This window comes from Sceloporus undulatus, chromosome 2 (genome assembly GCF_019175285.1).
Source record: "Sceloporus undulatus isolate JIND9_A2432 ecotype Alabama chromosome 2, SceUnd_v1.1, whole genome shotgun sequence".
NCBI classification, from domain to species: domain Eukaryota; kingdom Metazoa; phylum Chordata; class Lepidosauria; order Squamata; family Phrynosomatidae; genus Sceloporus; species Sceloporus undulatus.
This window is the reverse complement of record NC_056523.1, coordinates 42,284,457-42,301,692: the sequence shown is the minus strand read 5'-3', so window position 1 is coordinate 42,301,692 and position 17,236 is coordinate 42,284,457. Positions and strand designations below refer to the sequence as shown.

The following is a 17,236-nucleotide window of genomic DNA, read 5'->3' as shown; positions in this document are numbered from 1 at the left end:
ATCCAACACAGAAATTCTAGATGCCCTATTTGTGTGTCAGATGAGGTGACTGGCTAGCTTCTCAGTTGGATCCACCACTGGAAAGGTAAGTAGCACCGGGGCTGTCTGAACAGGCTAGGCTATTTTACCTTGGAGTAAAGGCTCTTCACCCTGGGGTCAGACTGGATCCTCTAGATCTGTTTCTGTACAGGCAGGATTGGGCTTGATCCTGTCCCAGTGTTTTTGGCCTGCATCATCTGCAGTAGATGACACAAGGCCAGAGGGAACATAGGGCATGTGGACAACCCCTCAGTCTATTCTTGTTTTAACTGACAGCCAGTCAGATATAGTAAGCAAACATGTGACAGCTATTCTAGATGGGAGAGAATACATTTTTGGAAGAATCTGTAAAGTTTCCAAGGCTTTGCTGGTACTCGTATCAGTCTCCCAAATTTCAGCCCTGTAATGCATCTGAGCAATATTTTATTACTAATAATGTTTTGGGTGGATTCACTCAGCTGGCCTTGCTTGTTCAAATAACATTTCATCAGTAATCATATAGTTTCCTCTGCTTTCACCTTTACCACCTTCCTGTGTCATTTCCAAGAGAGAGACTTGCTGAAGGTCATGGCCAGATATATAAATAAGCAGGTTTGTTCTATGATGTATTGATCCATTTGTGCCTTGGACTACATCCACCAAAACCCAAGCAAATTATATGTGTCCTTCACAGATTACTTGTCCTGCTTACCACTACTGAGGGCAGAACAGCAGGGGAGTGTACAAAGGAATAGTCCAGAGTCCAGTCCAAAGGTCACACAATACCGGTCAGTCAGTCACAGCCAGGGGCAGAGGCATGAGCATAGTCGCAAGTCAAGAAAGAGCAAGAAACACAGGAACAACAAAGCTGCAAGACAGGTTGTCAGCTGCAAAGAATCTCTGCAGCCGGATGTCTTTTAAAAGGCCTCTGCTTCTCTCAGCTGAAACCTATTAGCTCTCCACTTGGCTTGTAGCCTGAAAGAACACCTCAAAGACTCCATGACCTGTTTTCACTCCACAGGTCCTAGCACCTGCAGCCATAGAGTCCATTTCTCCTTCTGCAGATTCCTGAGCCTCCTGTGAGACTGCTGATCCAGGTAGCCCCAGATCTGCCCCTGTCTTAGCCTCCTCTATGTCTTCAGAGTCTGTTGCAGACTCCCCTCCCCCTGTGAGTGTGCCTCTAAGTCAGGTCCAGGGCAGTCCATGACACCATCCTTGGTAAATGTGTTGTTCCTGCCTAAACTTTCTTGACAAAATTGTTATTGTGACACTGGAGTATCTTCTGAGGTTTTTGCGGAAAGGGTGAGACATACATGAAGGAAGACAAAAATGCTGCTCAGGTAGGCAGGAGAAATATCTGGTTGGTTGGTTTGCAATTTAATTTGTTTATCCTAAACTAATATGCAAACAAGAATTTTATTTTCCTTATGTCCCACAAATTTTGCAAAATCAATAAATAGAAATTTGAGGGAAATGCACACAAAAAGCTATGTTTTATGGGGAATTGCTTGCAAAATGAGCCTCTTAGGGAAAACTGCTTTCAAAAAGGGTTATAAGAAAGAGAAATAAAAATGCATTCATCTTTTATGTAGATGTTTCCCTTTTCCCACTGCAGACTTGAAGAAGTGAAATAGCTAATCACTGCTGGTAGGTTTTCTTGTTTTCCATTGGGTGGACAAAGCTTCCCAGGGGTATATATATGCCAATCACAGGACTGTTCCAACAGGTGGGATGTGAATCTCAGTGTTGGTGTCACATTTCCTGAACACACTGCACTGAGGAAAATTGAGTGGTAAGTGAAGCAGAAACACATCTGCAACCAGAATCTGTTTCTACGGCTGGTTTCATTTATTTCACATCCTTCCCAATGGGGGAAACGTGAAGATTTCCACACCCTATGGCAGCCCAAGGGATGTTTCTGCAGTCAGCTTTGCTCCCCCATCACCGTGACACGGTTTTCTGGTTAGGATGAACCTGGTTCCTCAAATGCTGAGTGAATTCAAGGAAGACAAAGAGGCAGCTTAGCCAGAGCCCAAGCTATAATACTGACTGAAGGGCAAGCTAGTGATATGGTTGGGCAGTCTGTGATATCAGAGGACATAATCATGACCACCATGTCAGGAGTATAGCCTTCTGCTTCATGTTTGGTATTCCTGATATGGCATGTTGCTCTTGCCCACAAAAGAGGGCAAACTTCCAGTACATAATTTTTTTAAAAAAGGATTTAATCAACACACTTCAGAGTGAAATACTATTTTATAAGCTGAGAATCTTGATGAATTCATCAAATATATAGAATTGTGCTCAAAAATTTCTTACTACAAATAATAAATAAATAAATAAATAAAATTTCCCAATCCTACTTTTTCCAAACAGTTTGACTTATTGAAAAAAGCTTTTTTAAAGATATGATAGCAGCAAAGGTGCATGTTAGACATATTTCTTAAAAGTACCAATGTATAAAGAAGAATATTCCCTGTTGATAAGGTTGTCAAGTCAGGTCTGACTGTAAGGGGCTCATCTTTATTACTAAGCCAAAGAGTCAGCCTTGTCAGAGACTATTCTGTGATTGTGTGGCCAGCATGATTGCCCAGAATACTGTTTTCCTACCCACTGAAGTAATACCTATTTATACGTGTCCCTTGGTGTTTCATGAACAGCAAGCGCCAAGGGACAAAATGGCACATGTGCCCATGGCACGCATACAGGGTCACGTGCCGGAGCTTGAATATGTGCAATTTTTTATTTTTGCAGGGGGAGGGTCCCCCGGAACAGATCCCTCGCGAAAACAGAGGGGCGGTTGTACTTCCATTTGGATGCTTTTGAAATGCTAGGCTGGCAGAAGCTGGGACTAGTGATGGGAGATCACTCACTTCACTCTAAAATGTGTCCTATAAGAAGCTTCTACACACATTTTATTCAGCATGAGACCTTTTCCCCCCTTCTTTTTCTTGCTGACTTGGTTAATGTTGTTTTATCTCCTTGTTGTCACACAACATGCAGTGACATCTTATGCAATTTTACATAAGGCTCATATGGGCCGACACTTCTTTGAATACAGCACATGGTGAGGGATGGCTAATCGCTTTGCTCTTCAGTTGAGTTCCAGACAAAACCACTATTTGTAGCTGAAATTGTACCACTGAGAGAAACTACTGATTACCAGCTAATTGTATAGGCAGCATGATTAGAAGTAGAGAGTCTAACTCATTGCTTTCCCTGCCTGGAAAGACAGGTAACTTATCTCACAGCCACCATGTCAGACTAGGAAGGGGGGAAGGAATGGAAACATTGTTCTGGTGTTACAAAGTCCTCCGTCTGAATAAATTTACACTTAATATTTCCTCCTGCAACACTTCAACAAGAGCAACAACAAGGGCTCAACCAACCAGCTCAATTTACACTGCACAGCTTTTAGCTTCAAAAATAGAAAGACATTATCCTACTGCAAGAAAACCACAAGAACTAGAAACTGTCAGCTTTTTCCCCCTGCTGGTGCAGAGCCCTCTCTGTGTTCATGACAACCGTGGAAGCATCCAAACACTTTCTTCCCACCATGTAATGACTTTTCAGTTGCAGCTGGGTGACATGCCTGTGAATCTAGGGGAATAGCTGTGTTCATCTGCCACACCTTAAAAGATTAAGCAATTTATTGTAGAATAAACTTGTGTGGGTAAGAGTTCCTTAAAGCTTATGCTGCAATTTATTTGGGAATCCTTAAAGAGCCACAAGACATTTTGTTGCTCTCTCTGTTAATATGTAAAGATGGATTTGATATAGGGGTGGGAGGAACAGAGATCCAATGTGAAGGGGAAGCATACACCAGGGAAACATACTTTAATGCACTAATTTTACAGTACTTTATCCCCCAATTGTTTTCCATGCTTTAAGTAAACAGTTTGAAGAAACCTTACATCATCATCATCAACAACAACATCAACAACAGTTTCTTAATCTACCAGTTGTTACTGCCTACTTTTGGACCATCAATAATTTGGATTCTATAGAACATAGGAATCAGGGAAGTATCATTGATAATGTGACACATTTCAAGCAGTTTTGCTTTTTTATAATTGCAATGCCATTTATGGTGATTTCATTCAGGTATTTTGTTCATCCATTTGGAATTGTTATGAGAACACATTTCACTGGAAACACAGTTGTTTTATTTTCCCAGAGGTGCTTGATCCCAATTTGATATTTTGTAATCTTTTCCATCTCTGCCTTTGACTCTGCAATCCCCCGGGATTGCCATATCAATAAACCCAAACTTTCTTTTTCTCACCCATGGTTCTGTCTGGCATTTTACGTTCTAATTGTTTGTCAATTTCTATCTTAAAGACCCACAGGATTTTAATGTTTTTTCTGCTAGTTCTTCATGGATGTGAAATCATATTTTTGCATAGATTCCAATGTATCATTGCAGCCACTTTATCATATTTCTTATATTAAGTCTGTATGATCTTGCTACAAGGTAATCAGAATTTTACTACTACTACTACTACTACTATTACCACTTCTAGTATGATTATTATGATTTTAAAGATAATTTTTACAAAATGATGTCCTGATGGTATTTAACACCTGAAATATTATCTAAATGTATAAAGGGGTGCTGAGTTTATGTTGGAAATGTGAACAGCAAAACTGTTTTTTAAAGCCATTTATGGTGGACATATATGAAACAGATACATGAGATGATCCAAATGACTCTGAAAATGAACTTGCAACTCAACCCAGAAATGTTTTTTCTGGGTTTGTTAGATTAATACCTAGAGAGGAAACAAATTTGTTTTTACAGCATATGATCACAGCAGCAAGACTGTTATACGCATAGAAATGGAAGAATACAGGGATCTCAGCTCAAGATGAGTGTTTAGTAGAAATGGGGAAATTATCTACTTTGTTGAGAGGCAATTCAGTGAATATATTCCAAAAAGACAGGGAAGTGTTGATTTTTTTTATTACAAGAACAGAAAGCTAAAATTTTGACTGGGTTCTGGAAATTTTTAAGAAATAACTAATATGTAAAAGGAAGAAATATAGATAAATAGAGTAAGAGGAATAATGTATTTATTGTAAACGTTGGTATGAAAGTGGGAAGTATGCTTTATACTTTTCCTTTTTATGTATTTTTATGCACAGGGCAGTTATAATGGTGTGAAAATGAGTAGAACAGCTCTACTTTTGCACTATTATTTTTGAATCACCCTGTATTTTCTTCAAAAGTTGTTTCTTTTATTTGTTTTATATTTCTATTTGTATTACATTTTTAAAATATTCTAATAAAATATATGAAAATAAGTAATGAAAATACTCTGAAGCTTATGGATACAGTACAACTATTGAGCTCAGGGCATTATCAAGGGAACTCATTTTTCAAGGGACTGAAATTTCAGTACTGAATTTCAGGCACTACATAAGTGATGCTACCTCAACTGATTTACTTTCAAGGCTATGACGATGTGATCCTACAGTAGGATCTCTATAACCCAAGGAAAGTCTGGGAGTCTGCGTTACAGTTAAGGAGCAATACATGTTTCATTATGCTTGTTACAACTTATGCAGAGAAACAAATATCTCTGAACTTCCTCTGCATTCCCTGGAAATTTCCTAGTGTACTCTACTCTTGCAAGAAGCTGTTATATAAATGCTTGCTCAGTTGTTCTAGAAAGCAAATGCTGACTGTTTACTGGTAGGTTAATAATGCAAGTGTATTTTTTAAGAATCTCTCAGGGCACTTATTTTTAAACCTAATTTCCATATTCAAATATGATTATGTGAACAGGAAAAAGATATCAGCATATCTTCAGTAGTGGCAGTGTAACAGCCATAGTGATTTTACTGAAATAGTTCAGTATGGAAAATAAAATGCAAGATCAAGGAATTTTCACTGAAAATCAATTCATTATTATTATTAATTATATTTATTTATATCCCACCCTTTTCTCAAAACTGAGACTCAGAGCAGCTCACAAGATTAAAAACATAGAAAAATGTTACATTAAAACAGAATGAAATTATTACAATATCAAAACAGATCACTTAAAAATATAGTTAAAAAGATAACTGTGTTTGAAATACTTTAAAAGAATACAACTTCAAGCCTGATTGTAAAAAAAACCTTCTGCTTTGAAAGCCTGTCTGAAGTTGAAGGTCTTTGCATGGCAATGGAAAGCCAACAAGGAGGGGGCCTTCTGGCCTCCCTGGGGCAGCCATGGAAAAGGCCCTCTCTCATGTTCCCACCATGAGAAGGTCTTCTCCTGAGGATCTCAGAGCCCAGGCCGGTTCATAGAGGGAGATATGGTCTGTCAATTAATACTAAAACACTCTGAAATGTTAGAAATGTTGTTCTGTGCCTTCAAGTTGTTTCCAACCCTAATGAGACCCTAATGAGAACCTATCAAAGGGTTTCTTGGCAACCCTTCAGGAAAGGTTTGTCATTGCTTTCCTTCAAGGCTGGGAGAGTGTTATTTCTCAAAGTTACCTAGTAGGTTTCAAGGGCTGAGCAAGGATTTGAACTCTGCTCTCAAGAATTCTAGTCCAGCACTGAAACCACTATACCTCACTGGCTGTTAGATGCATAAATATTTTTGACCACTTGGCAACTGGTGAACAGAAGAGACATGGATTTTTCTTCACAGCTACTATATTATAGTTATAGGTAGTTACAGGTAGATTCCTGGAGGCATGTAAAATGAAATGCTAGTGAGATGTCTGAAAGTTGAGCAGAATGATTTTTCCATTACTGCTGACTTTATACTGGACCCTAATAACAGCCATACTGAAACAATGGGCAGAGCAATTATATTTATAAATCTATAAATAGTTGAAAACAACAACTAACAGCAATGAATTGTGTGTATCTTTCTCTGTGTATGTTGTATGGTTATTTATAGCTCAATTAACTGACTAAGGAGAAGTGTGAATACATATTATTATTATTGGTCAGTGGGGGGGGGGGAGATCTGCCAACCCATCCTTGACGGGGTCACACTCCCCCTGAAGAATGAAGTCCACAGTTTGGGAGTGCTCCTGCACTCGTCTCTACAGTTGACATCTCAGGTGGAGGCGATAGCCTGGAGTGCATGGTATCAGCTACGGCTGATGTGCCAAATGCATCCCTACCTGGCTCAGGGGGACCTTGAAACAGTAGTACCTGCACTGGTAACCTCTCATTTAGATTTCTGTAATGCGCTCTACATGGGGCTACCTTTGTACCAAGTTGGGAAGCTCCAAAGGATTCAGAATGCTGCAACCAGACTGATCACCAAGACACCGAGATCAGAGCACATTACACCGGTGTTGAAATCTCTACATTGGCTGCTGATTAGCTTTTGGGCGCAATACAAAGTGTCGGTTATTACCTATAAAGGCCTACATGGCCTGGGCTTGAGTTACTAAGGAATGCCTCTCCCTACATAATCCACCCCACACTCTCAGGACATCTGGCACAAAAATATTGGGACACCCCAAGACCAGGTTGAAAACTACCTCTTTTAGAACATTTTCTGTGATGGCCCCTAGACTTTGGAACAATTTACTGGAAGAGGTCAGTCTTATCACTTCCTTGGAAGCCTTCAAAAAGACACTGAAGATGGATCTCTTCTGGCAGACCTATCCAACTGATCTCCTCTAATCTGATTTATACATCTGAATATATGACTGGATCCTTATGGCTGAGCAACACTGTAACAACTTTCTCCTTTTCCCTTTTATTTTTATTTCTTTGATTGATGTTTTTGAATTATGTATGTATTTTAAGATGTTTTTACTGCTGTAATCCCGCTTCGATACGAAAGGAGAAGTGGGAAATATAAATAATAATAATAATAATAATAATAATAATTATCGTTATTATATTATTATATGCTTGGGAGTGCTTTGACATTCCATGACACTACACCATGACTGCCTCTATACTGAAAGTTAATCCTAAAGGGAACAGTCTTAAATTATGGACTTACTGCAGTGTGGTGAAAGTAGGGTTCTTTTTCTGGTAGATTACTAACACCTTATGTGTCCACATGGAACAATTTTAAGCAGCCATCACATGACTGTCAACATTTCCCCAAGTTTTTTATTCAAGCATTTCCATTAGGTACTTTGCTACTGTTGATACAAATCTTTAAAACTATGCTTTAACATAATGACACAGTTTTGAACTGTCTTTAGGTAATAACAGAACAATATTTTGTTGTGCTCCTCACTATAATTGTTATTGTACAAAATTCTTTCTGAAGCGTGAACATTTTGTTTGTTTGTTCATTTTGCCATCTGCCACCAAGCAAACATTGACTTTTTGACTGTTGCAAATGCAACTTCCTTGTTAACTTAATTTTCTGAAAAGTAGCATCAATGGAGATGGCTCCAGTTACAGAATGGGCTTTGATAAACATCCCATGTCCCAGAGAAGAATGGATCATTTTACAGGCTGTAAAATGACTGGTTCCACTGAGTACGAAACATGGGAATTCTTTTATTTGTGAGGTTGCATTTGAGATTTGAGATCTAAAAGACCACAAAACCTACGCACCTGATTTAGTTTAAACTTATTAACCTAAGGCCCCCCCACTACCACTGCACACCATCTATAATATCTTTTGATAGATTAAAGATGTAGTAATAATTCACTCTTCCTCTTAGAGGAAAACTCACATAATTGTTTATGTCCTACATTTTATACATGAATGTAGTCACAAATGCATATCATGTAAAATAGAAGAGAACAAGAGCCTTTCCAATAAAAGCTATGGAAACAGGAAAACCAGGAAGAAATCAATAGAGACACAGTGCCCAAATTTTAGACTATCTTGTCACTGAGCTTTATGGAATAAGAGGCTACTACAAGAAAATCCACTCAGTTAACATGATCAGGCAAAAGATATAATGAATCTCGTTATACTTTATCATATTGGTCATTGATCTGCTTCAGTTATTTCACCCCATACTTCAAGCATATTCCCAAGATGGTTTACAAGAAAACCTAATTCCATACATTACTGTTCAGAGGAGGTTTGACATTGCTTTCCCCGAGGCTGAGAGCATGTGACTTGCTAAGGTAAGTCAATAGGTTTCCATGGTGGAATGGGGAATCAAACTCTGATCTCCAGAGTCACAGTGCAACACTCAAACCCCACCTCCTGTGATTTTATCATCTTTACTTTTTATATTTTCTTTTCCAAACAGCTTGAAGCAGATAGCACCATACAGCAAAAGGAAATAACAATGAAATATTCAGCAATGTTAAACTTGTGAAGAAATTAAATCACAGCTATTAAATTCCAGTTCAAACTCTGCTATGTACTTCAAGAAAGTACATAGAATGTAAATTTACTAGGATATATGCACAGGGGAGAAGTCTGGCTTCAGATCAGGGCTTCTTCTATCTGATGTGGCAAAATGGTAGGGTATTATTATTATTATTATTATTATTATTATTATAGTTTATTTATACCTCCCGCCTCTCCCACGGATCGAGACAGGATTACAACCTTAAAAGACACTTAGTACAATTTACAATCAATACAACAATAAAATACTAACACTGAATTTACCAAAAATTCCTATTAGTTCTCTAAAAATTACAATTAGCCAACAATCATAGTCAAGGAAGAGCAGTCATCATAACTTTTTTATATGGAATTCAGTGGATAAGCCTGCTGGAAGAGATCCATTTTGAGTGTCTTCTTAAAGGGCTCTAAGGTAGTAATGAGATGGATCTCTTCTGGTAGGTCATTCCATAATCTTGGGGCCACAGGAGTGAATGTCTTATGTGAAGTTGTCATTAACCTGGTATTATAATATTCTAGTTAAAAACTTCCCAGATGTTCTGAGAGTGCGGGACGGATTATGTAGGGAGAAGCGCTCCCGCAAGTAACTCGGGCCTGAGCCATGTAAGGCTTTAAAGGTAATAACCAACACCTTTTATTGTATCCGGAAGCTAATTGGCAGCCAGTGAAGAGATTTCAGTATTGGTGTTATATGGTCAAACCTAGATGTTCTGGTGACCAATCTGGCTGCTGCATTTTGAACCAATTGAAGCTTCCAAATTTGGTACAAGGGTAGCCCCAAATAGAGCGCATTGCAGAAATCTAACCGAGAGATTACCAGTGCAAGTACTACTGCTTCAAGATCCTTTCGGTCCATGTAGGGACGCAGTTGGCGTATCAACCGAAGCTGATACCAAGCACTCTTGGCCATTGCATCTATTTGGGATTTCAATTTTAAGGACGGATCCAGGAGTACTCCCAAACTGCAAACCTCGTCCTTTAGGGGAAGTGTGACCCCATCCAGGACTGGGTGACAAAACTCGATCCCTGGACTTGGGGTACCTATCACGAATACCTCCGTTTTCTCTGGATTCAGTCTAAGTTTATTTTCCCTCATCCAGCCCATTACTGATCCAAGACAGGCATCCAGAGGAGAGATGCCATCCCTAGTCACTGCAATAGTCGGGGACATAGAGAAATAAATGTGGGTGTCATCAGCGTCCTGATGACACCGTGCCCCATGTCTCTGGATGATCTCTCCCAGTGGTTTCATGTAAATGTTGAAAAGCATGGGGGACAGAATGGTGCCCTGAGGGACACCAAATGTCAGCTCTCTCTTGGAAGAGCAGCTGTCCCCCAGCATCACCATCTGGAATTCCCCCAAGGTGCACGGGACTGGCACCACATTTGTGCCAACTGACTACATCTGCTTCTTTCCTTCCTAGAAATTCACCAGGAATTGGAAGCAGCAGTCCATGGGCCACTTACTTTGAGTACCATTGTTCTAGATTTTGCTGAAAAATTGGGAAAAATACTGCTTAAAGTATATATACCTTTCCCTTTTTATCATGCAAATGTTTTTGCCTAGAAAATTAATTATCTTTTTGTTTAATTGTGGATATAAGGAGTATTTGCTTTTGTTTTTCATTTTTAGTCATGAGAAATTTTTATTTTTTTACAGGGGAAAGAAATATGAGCATGCCGTTATACAAAATATTATCCAGTAAAGCTGTACTTTTGAGTGACTGCTTAACATACTGTAGTAGTTTTGTCATGATTCAGTGGGGATCTGTTTGACTCAGTTCAGGTACCATGAATAATTATATGCATGTAAATTCCATTCTTTTCAATAGGACTTACCAATACTTTTTTTAAATTAATAAGCATTTATTTGATTTCCAAAAGGAAGTGAAGTTGATGGCATTTATACTACTCACCTCCAGAATGTGGTGGCGGCCCACACAGCAATACCATCCCTTGTCCTTGTCGGACAGACACTGTACTTCTTGTTCTGGTTTTGAATTTTTCAAGATCTGTAAGTAAGAGAGGAATAAGTAAATGTTATTGCATTCAGTTTCCAAAAAGGAAAGGAACAACAACTATTCACTTAATTTGAGTAGAAAACATATAAACAAGTAAAAACAAACAAACAATGGAGGCTGGGTCCTGAAAATATCCACCTCTTTACAGACAGCTTTCTTGTCCCTATGCAGCAGTGTTGGTAGAGTACTCCCTCTTTGTTCCCTGCTGTACAAAGCTGGTATTTCACAGCAAGGATTCCAGATGTGAAGGACTGCAAACATAGAACCACAGCCAGGGGCATTCACACTTACTTTTTTGTCCCAAGGAGATCTGCATCTCTGCAGTGATGCAATACCAAATCAGTGTTCTGGAAATCTCTCTGCAGCATTTTACCCTGTTGCCATTTACATTTGCCATCAGAGTGATTTAAAATGTAGGCACCTCTATTTCCGGAAATGATGCAGCATTATCTGAATCGCTTCAATAGTGTACTCTTACACCACTGAAGATGCGGATCATTGCGGCTCTTATAAAAAAGACACAGGGGAAAAAGCCCAGTATCAAATATACCAGATTGATTGGGGTTAAGTGGGTTTTCTGGCAGCCCCCCCCCCCCCATAAACTACACCGAGTGCAGTCAGGGCAAATGTGAATGCCACAAACATAACCTGGTTTCACACCACGTTATTTTCTTAGTGTCATGGGATCATAGAGTTTGGTGGCCACCTAGTTTTAGCTCATGTAGCTACAGAAAATCTGGAACTACAGCATTTCTAGCTAGAAATCTTTAGCCTTTGCCTGAAGACTTCTTGAAAAAGGAAGAAAACACCCTACCACCAAGGTAATTGGTTAAAGTGTCCAATTGTCTTTTTCCTATATAAGTTTTACCACTGAAATGGTAGACGACTTAACCAATTAAAGGTAATATTCTACCACAATTTACTATTCTGTAGCTAAGCTTTATTTGATTTTGCCATGCCCCTTTAGGTATCAGAGAATAATACTTTATCTCCCTCTGATATTCCATAGATCAAATCTCCAGGTATATGGAAAGTGTTATCACCATTTGCCTCAGCCTTATCTTGTCCTGCCTAAACATGTCCAGTTCATTCATTTTTCCCTCATTACATTTGTTTTCCATTCTACCAACACTTCTTTATAGCACTTTTCTCAATCTATTCTAAGTTGTCTCCATTCTTTTTAAAGCCTGGCACTCAGAACAAGACACTATACTCACAATTTGTTCTGTATAGTGCGTAATAAGGTGAAAAATAATTTATAATGAAATGTAATATGGATGTCAGATTTGACCAAGCCATTCTCTGCTTTTAGAGAGCATTCTGTAGCTTACGTCTGATCAGCAACCATCTCTATTGTGGGGCTTTTTTTCTTTCCCAAATAACTATCCTCCCCAATATAACATATTTAAGAGGCAGAATGTATGGCTTGTAGAGGAGTCTGAGGTATCAAAAGGGAGAAACAAAAACTATTAGTGATATATAAGAAGTCACTTGATCATAAGCAACAATGCCAGTATATTTCTCCTATATAGTGTTTCACAAACTCAAAACTGTGCATTGTGTTTGTCAGAAATCCATTTTACATGTGATCTGGATCAGATGTCATGGGTTTAACTGATTCTGTTACTTGTCTAATGCACTAGAGTTCACAAAAATGTAGATCTGTAGTGGATATTTCATTAATACATGCATGTTTGTATGCTATACAGCTGGATGCCCACCCACAGAAACTGAACAGCAACTCTATAGTAGCCATATGAACAAACATCTGCACATACACACATACACACACACACACACACACACACACACAAACAAGGCTTGGGTTTTCTCTTGAACTACAAAATGTCTCTGAGAAGTCACTCCATCATGAGGAGAGATTGGTCGGATTCATACCTGTGTTCCCTTATGAGCTGGGTAACAGTATACTGAGAATCAGGAGCCGAGGCTGCTAAAATCCCCTCTATTAAATCTCTCATTCTATTGGTGACTTGTGAGAACTATACAAAGAAAAACTTCAAAACGGCAAATTCTCCTCCCCAACAATACCAGTCACTCTGAAATATCTCTTCTGTTTCACTGCTTTGTACATTACGCACAAGCTTATTAATTGCCAAGGTTACTATTGTTGACCCAGCCAATGGCACCAGTTATCGATCAATTACCAGGAGAATTTGGTGCAAGAGCTCCAACAGCACTGAGTCACCCTCAGTGGCCTCTTATCTTATAAACTTGCTTGCTTTTAAATTCTCTCTCTCTCTCTCCCCGTCTTTTTTAAAAAATAAAAAGCTTTTAGAGCAGCTCAGCCTTTGCTTGCTGATCTCAAAATTGTTGTTCAGCACAGCAGAAACCCTGGAAAATACACAGGAGATAAATATATTGAACAGTTGGGAAGTAATTATATTGTTATAAAGGTGAGAAATTAGACTTTGATTTTTACCCCTCTTTGGTCTCCCCTGCCATTAAAAGGTAAAGAATACAATGGCTGTGGCAATACATCTTACTCTTATTTCCACACACACACACACACACACACAATTTATTTTATTTTTCAGTTAACCCAAAAAATTCTTCGGAATACAGTCCCATTATGGTTTTTTTGGTCGAATGCAACAAATGATCCTTGTTCACCTTTGGCAATCAAGCAACGCCTAGAGAGATAGACAGTCTTGTCCTTGTTTTAGACACACCAGTATAATGGAAAGCTAGGACTACTATGTGTTCTCTTCCTTTCTCTTCTACTCCCCTTCTTCTGATACAGGCTCAAATTACCCACTGGACTGATCCATTGTCGATGGTTGCATTTTAAGCAAAGAAGCAAACTAACAAACAAAGGGACCATGGGAGGATGCAGATCAGTGCATCAGTAAGGGTGGAAGCGTCTTAATTTCCCAGACCATCTCACACAAAAAAATGCCCTTTCAGCTTTGCCCCAGAAGAAAAGTGTTATTGACATAAATAACAGTTTTTCCATAGCATATTTCTAAGGAGGTCAGGGTTACGGGCTAAATAGAAAAGGACCATGAAAACTCCATGTTGTCATGTCTCCTCCATTCCTTTAAGTGTTTAACTGGCAGCCTTGTTTCTTAAAACATTATGATGTGATAGGGAGACCCCCACATTTAGATAAAAAACAATTTTTCCCTTATTTAGATGCTAAACATGCTTCACATATTTGAAAAGTGGTGGAAAAAGCAGAAACAATGGGAAAATACCACTTCTGATCTTTCTCTCTGTGCAAGAGAAAGAAAGAGAGAACTCCAAATAGGCCCTATAGGTGGCCAGAATACTTTATATGATTCCATTCCCCCCTGTTATATTCTCCCCATTCACTTTCTGCCATCAGAAATAAACTTGTGATATGCTTGATTTATTAGCATACACAACTTCCTCAGTCCATTTGTTCACTCCTCCATATTGTACAGATGACAATATGAGTATCATGGGAGAAAGATCCATAATTTCCCACTTGGCCCTGTTTTGGCTGCAGCCCTGTCACTAGCTGAATTTGCTTTAAGAAGTAATGCATAAACATTATAAAACTAATATGCCTTCTTCACTGTAGTCATGGATTTCATTACTGCATCCTGTGTGCTAGTAAAACCAGAACAAACATAAGAGTTATTTTAAAGAATTAACACTAATAGCGTTTTAGGAAAGCACAACGTTTTCTCCCAAACTTTTAGCAGAACTTGGAAAAGTATATATCCCCCCCATAGATCATGATGAGGGGAATTCTGGGAGTTATAGTCTAAACAATGACTTTTGCAGTCTCTTCTTCTACACAGTTACTGGTGCATAACAAGTGTATTATGTACTTCAAATGGGAGACTGGCAAAAGACAGAATATCTCTACCAAAATGTTGAATGCAGTTTTGATTTCTCCCCTGAAAACTGTTTTATTACCAAAGAAGTAGTCTGACTAGTTTTATGTTTTCCATTTAAACTATCTCTCAAAGGTTTACCACTTACCATTGAGAATCCTCCAGTTCAACAATGTGGGAGAGTACTGCGTGCACTACTATGAAGATCAATGGTCTGACACCAGTGAAGAAAATGAAAATAGCACCTTGCAGCTTCAAATGGCTGTAAATTATAGTACAATACAGACAGTGCAGCCATGGCAAGAGGAGCGTACAAGCCCTGTACGACATTCTCAACCTCTTAATGATGGCTGGGAGATTGGGCAGCATTACGTCTGCCCTGAGGCACTTAGAGAATACAGGGCTTTTTGAGATGCTAGTTCACCTTTTGAACCTGGTGGGGCTGTGAGTGATTTCTGGATAGACACACATCTCTCTTGAGCCAGTGAAATAAATGTGGGATCTTAAGATCTAGTCACTGACTTCCCTGCATTATGAGCAGGGAGGAAGTTTGAACTGGAGGCTGAGACTTCTCCAAATCATGTCATGTCTGAACTGCCCCACAGTGACAAAGAAATAATGGGAAACAACAGAAATTTATTGTAGCTTCATCTACAAAAGTATGTCTTCTCAACCTGTGTGAACACTGCAAAGTGAACACGCAGCAGTACAGAAACAATCTGTACAGTTTAAGGCAATAGCCAATAGCTATATTGGTAATCCAGGGGAGAGGTGGAGTTAATGGCTGCATATCTGCCTGCCCCCTTACCAATGATTGGCTGTTATAAGTGTGCCTGGGAGCTGTCTAGATCCCTTTGTACAGAGGGGAGAAACAGCTGCCGCCAGTTCCTCACCCACTCACCCACTCATGAAGAGCAGAAGCTGCTTCTATGGTCCTGGGCACACAAGGTCCCTAAATACATCCTGTTGGCCAGGGGAGAATGGAGATGTGCCTGGGAACCCCTGCTTGATGAAGCACACCAAAGGGCAAAGGCATTGTACAAGGGGATACAGGATACTTCCTTCCACTATGGTCTTAAATGTATTTACATGTATAAATGTCATGTTGGTATAACTCACCTACAGGATTATGGCCAAAGCCAACTCCTGCTCTTGGATTGAACTGATGTGCTAACACCCACCAGTTCGATTTGTATTTAAGCTCTCTGTATTATGCCAGTTTAGAAGTGTGCATAAAGCTCCTCAAATAGGAGGGGAACACATGTATTTTTGATTGGCTGGCCATTACACGTCCGAAGGCACAGAAATGTTTTCTGGTAATTAGGGATGATCTTTCTAATCTTCTAACACATGCACAGTCAGCCCTTCTTATACACAGATTTCTTATATACGGATTCAAGCATCCACGATTTGAAAATGTTCATAAAAAGTATAAATTTCAAATATCAAACCTTGATTTTCCATTTTTTATAAGGGACACCATTTTGTTAGGTCATTATATTTAATGGGACTTGAGCACCCACAGATTTTGTTATCCAAGGGGGATCTTGGAACCAATCCCCAGCATATAACAAGGGTCCACTGTATTCCTAATAGTGATTTATTTCTGGAACAGTTGTTTTGCAGATGGCAAACCTATCGACACACAGTCATGAGAACAAGAACCCAGTTTTCTTTCATACTCTTTCTCGTGAAGTTCCATCTAATGAAAATCTTCTGAAAAATTGCATTCTGTAATCCCTACATTTGTAACACATGTTTAAACTGGAATAGGCTTTATTTATTTATACTTCTGTAACATTCCTTACATTCACAGGCTAGAAATACATATTTCTCTTATTTACAAGCTAGAAATTGAATCAGAGATACCAGTTTCTGAAATGTTCTATAATTTATAACATGGAAGAGATGAGAACTCTTTCTGCCAGATGCAAATCCTTCTAATTCTGCCCCATACTGTACCCTATAAACATATGCATAGTTGTGAAGTCGAAGGCTTTCATGGCTGGCATCCATAGTTTTTTGTGGGTTTTTCAGGTTATGTGGCTGTGTTCTATAAGAGTTTATTCCTGAAGTTTCA

General features: G+C 39.0%; 1 protein-coding gene across 1 annotated transcript in view; it reads right to left on the bottom strand.

The window, feature by feature from the left end:
• LOC121922547 (contactin-4-like) overlaps window positions 1-17,236 on the bottom strand; it is a 418,703-nt gene that overhangs the window by 225,914 nt on the left and 175,553 nt on the right. The window contains 1 exon segment of the mRNA XM_042452129.1: window positions 11,228-11,323. Within this exon segment, the coding sequence (XP_042308063.1) occupies window positions 11,228-11,323 (96 nt within the window).